At 33.4% G+C, this 3,859-nt stretch overlaps 1 protein-coding gene across 2 annotated transcripts; it reads left to right on the top strand.

Moving 5' to 3' along the window:
• Nucleotides 1-1,842: 1,842 nt before the first annotated feature.
• Nucleotides 1,843-3,267, top strand: LOC106476742 (cuticle protein 13-like). 2 transcript variants are annotated; one of them, XM_022380519.1, is made up of 2 exons: nt 1,843-1,977; nt 2,603-3,267. In XM_022380519.1, the coding sequence occupies exons 1-2, from the start codon at nt 1,966-1,968 to the stop codon at nt 2,990-2,992; spliced, it is 402 nt and encodes a 133-aa protein (XP_022236227.1). In that variant the 5' UTR covers nt 1,843-1,965; the 3' UTR covers nt 2,993-3,267. The 2 variants fall into 2 exon arrangements, with proteins under 2 accessions (XP_022236227.1, XP_013792828.1); XM_013937374.2 differs by having other exon boundaries at nt 1,843-1,981; nt 2,607-3,267.
• Nucleotides 3,268-3,859: the final 592 nt, after the last annotated feature.

Here is a 3,859-nt window from a genome sequence, read left to right as displayed (position 1 = left end):
CTTACATTTCATTACAAGAACTTGAACCAAGTAGGATACTGAACTAAACTGTGTGTACTGTACGTTACAGCTCACATTTCATTATAAGAACTTTAACCAAGTATGATACTGAACTAAACTGTACTGTACGTTACAGCTCACATTTCATTATAAGAACTTTAACCAAATAGGATACTGAACTAAACTGAACTGTACGTTACAGCTCACATTTCATTACAAGAACTTGAACCAAGTGGGATACTGAACTAAACTGTGTGTGTACTGTACGTTACAGCTCACATTTCATTACAAGAACTTGAACCAAGTAGAATACTGAACTAAACTGTGTGTGTACTGTACGTTACAGCTCACATTTCATTACAAGAACTTTAACCAAGTAGGATACTGAACTAAACTGTGTGTGTACTGTACGTTACAGCTCACATTTCATTACAAGAACTTTAACCAAGTAGGATACTGAACTAAACTGTACTGTACTTTACAGCTCACATTTCATTACAAGAACTTTAACCAAGTAGGATACTGAACTAAACTGTACTGTACGTTACAGCTTACATTTCATTACAAGAACTTGAACCAAGTAGGATATTGAACTAAACAGTACTGTACGTTACAGCTCACATTTCATTACAAGAACTTTAACCAAGTAGGATATTGAACTAAACTGTACTGTACGTTACAGCTTACATTTCATTACAAGAACTTGAACCAAGTAGGATATTGAACTAAACAGTACTGTACGTTACAGCTCACATTTCATTACAAGAACTTTAACCAAGTAGGATATTGTTCTTGTAATGAAATGTGAGCTGTAACGTACAGTACAGTTTAGTTCTTGAACCAAGTGGGATACTGAACTAAACTGTACTGTACGTTACAGCTCACATTTCATTACAAGAACTTAAACCAAGTAGGATATTGAACTAAACTGTAGAATGAAAGATTTTATTCGGTTTCATTAATATAAAAAATTATAAATAGAAAAGAGAATATTGTAAAATGTGACTTTGCACATATGTGCAAATGTACAACTCTGTATTGAAAATTTTCTAGCTAGTTCTTTGAATGAAATCAACTAATTGAAATATTTGATGTGTTCTTTTGCAAGAAATTACAATTTTTATGTTTATAATACCCGTACATGGTTTGTTTACAAATGTATTTATAGTACAAGGCATATAATACAAATGTTATACTCAAAGTTTAAGTAAAAGTGAACCATTTTATCTTTAGTTGAAATACAACCTCGGTTTCCTTGTTGTAGTTTTACGACAATATTTGAATCATTTAAAAAACGTCAAACGAAAAAGATTACTAGGTATTGAGTGGTGAGTTTCCCAGCGTTAATCGAAACATATTTTGTATGTTTCAATGTAGTGTGCTTACAGGTGTTATTTATCAAGATATGATTTTATTTTCTGTATTTTGAGATGGTGACTTTCTTAGACTTGTTCTAGATGATCTGAGGTTGGTAGTGGCCTATAGTTCATATCATCACTGGTTAAGATACTAGTATATGTAAAGATTTAACTTGAACAGGCTGACAACAAGAGAAAGTCCAGGATTACGTGATGAATATTCTAACTTAACGTATAACATTATGTATAGTAAGTCTGGAGTTTAGCTTAGTGTTGGTTAAATAGGTTAAATATTTATTTCAGCGCCCTAATACTTCACATGGTATATTCATAAAATTTCCTCTAGGTACAGGCCATGGGTGGAGTCTTGTAAAAAGTGTAACTTGACGTAAAGATCAACTTGTTTGGTTCCTCTGCAAGGTCATCTTTCTTAATAACCCTCGATGACAAAGTTAGGAAGGACATCTATGGTTTACTTCTGAGAAATGACCATGAACAAGAGAGTATAAAAGCCAGAAGAGTTTCCAGAGTGTGTATCGAGGTTCTGTTGTTGGTACAGATTTCCTTATTAAGGTAGCTGTTGATTCTACATTCAATCACCACAAAGATGATGCGATTGGTAAGTGTTGTCAAAACTCTTTGATCCTAGCAAACATTACCGTTATGGATGTCACAATGTGTACGTTTTAAACTTGTTGTATCGTGTTTAAATGTTGAATTTAGTAAATACCCTCTACTAAATAAAGGCGACAATAGTTTACTTTAAATTCCCTCGTTCTTCTAAAATATATACACATGAAGAATATCTAATTTACTCACGTGTTTAAAGATTAGTGAGTACAGATAAAATTAATAAACTGTCACTTCTGTCTATAATGAACTGTTGGAATCTCTTACAAAGGAACGTGAGCATGTTCATAGTATTGGTTTCATTTTTTAATGAGAACGTTTCACAGTTTTATTAAGAAGACTGTTAAGTTTGAAAACGAATACAATTAGAAATTAGTTTCTGTTTCTAAAATCCTCCAAAATTCTTGCTAAAGTTTTCCGTACAAATGCCACTGTTTCTTTTGGGTATATTTTAGTTCATTTTGATTAAGTTCGACTGTTTGATTCTCACATTGTTTGTAGTAGTTTATATATTTTTATGTAATAAATGGTTGAAAGATTTTAATAAAATATTTCTTTACGAAATTCTAGCCTTATACAACTTTACAATGCCAGTGTTTTGTATTTTCCACTAGGTAGTTCTTGCTTGTGTCTGCACTGTTTCTTTGGCGGGGATATTCCCCTACAATGTTCCAGAAGGTCAACACGACCCGGCCTACCTGCAGGCTCTACAGCAGCAAGCTCTCCATTACATAAACCTACAACAGGTACCGGATCTCCAGCTTCATAGAGCTCGTGAGCTTGAAGTAATTGCCAAGAATCCTACCGCTTACCACCATGGTTACTATCACCCTGGTTACTACTACCCTGGTCATCACTACGCTGGTTACTACCACCCTGGTCACTATTACTCCGCTTTACACCACAATACTGCCCTTCATAAACATAATATGGACGAACAGATGGTTCTGAAGGAGCAACAGAAAGTCCTCGAGGCCGAGAAGGCCCTGATAGAAAGTCATTAAACCTCACGACCGGTTCTGTCGTTTTTTGATATTCATATTCGACTTGTTCATGATTCTCTTAAAACGTTTCTCCCTTTAACTTCCACCATCTTGAGATGCCTTTATAAACTTACTAACAATTTCAAGGGAACCTTTTAAGGATACAAGAACAAAATTCGCCACTTACTTGTATTCCAATAACTTTACATGCAAATGTGAAGTGTTTTAAAATACTGGATAATTTACTGCTTGAAATTAATAAAAAGTGAACAAACAACGTTGCTACAGTTTTTTTACCGGTGATTCTATTTGCTTAAGCCGCTTGAAATACGTTTTATGTATTTACTTTGTTTGATACTGTCTCTCTTATATTATTGCATGTATACTATGAAGACAAATGTACAGATGCCTTACTGTTTTGTATTAAACATATTTTAATGAAACTTTTTAAGAGTGTTATTTATGTATTCTACCATATTTGATTATTGTGATTCTACTGAACAAGAACATTTCAACAGCTGTGTAAACTGCTGTTCACACAAATAGTTTGGACATTTGACATATAATTTTAACTGAAAGAAAAAAAAAGCAACAATGATATTTTCCGAAAGTTGTGTCATCATTTCTATAGGAACTTTCGTTATAGTTGTTACGTCAAAGAATGTTACGTGGTAACAGCTAAAACCACTATAAAAACGTCAATACTGGTTTCAATAGAAACACATGCTTTCAAACTTGTCGTAAACTCGTGTGTTTTCATTACTAGTCACCTTAACTTTCGAAGTATGTCAACTACCAACAATATGATATAGATAGTGAAACAGCTTATTGTCAGAAACTTCTCATCATACTGGCAGTGTCATATATTCTCTAACATACAAGTAATAA

The sequence above is a fragment of the Limulus polyphemus genome, unplaced genomic scaffold (genome assembly GCF_000517525.1).
Source record: "Limulus polyphemus unplaced genomic scaffold, Limulus_polyphemus-2.1.2 Scaffold11419, whole genome shotgun sequence".
In the NCBI taxonomy this organism is placed as follows: Eukaryota; Metazoa; Arthropoda; class Merostomata; order Xiphosura; family Limulidae; genus Limulus; species Limulus polyphemus.
The sequence above is the reverse complement of the archived record's forward strand: the minus strand, read 5'-3'. Positions and strand labels throughout refer to the sequence as shown.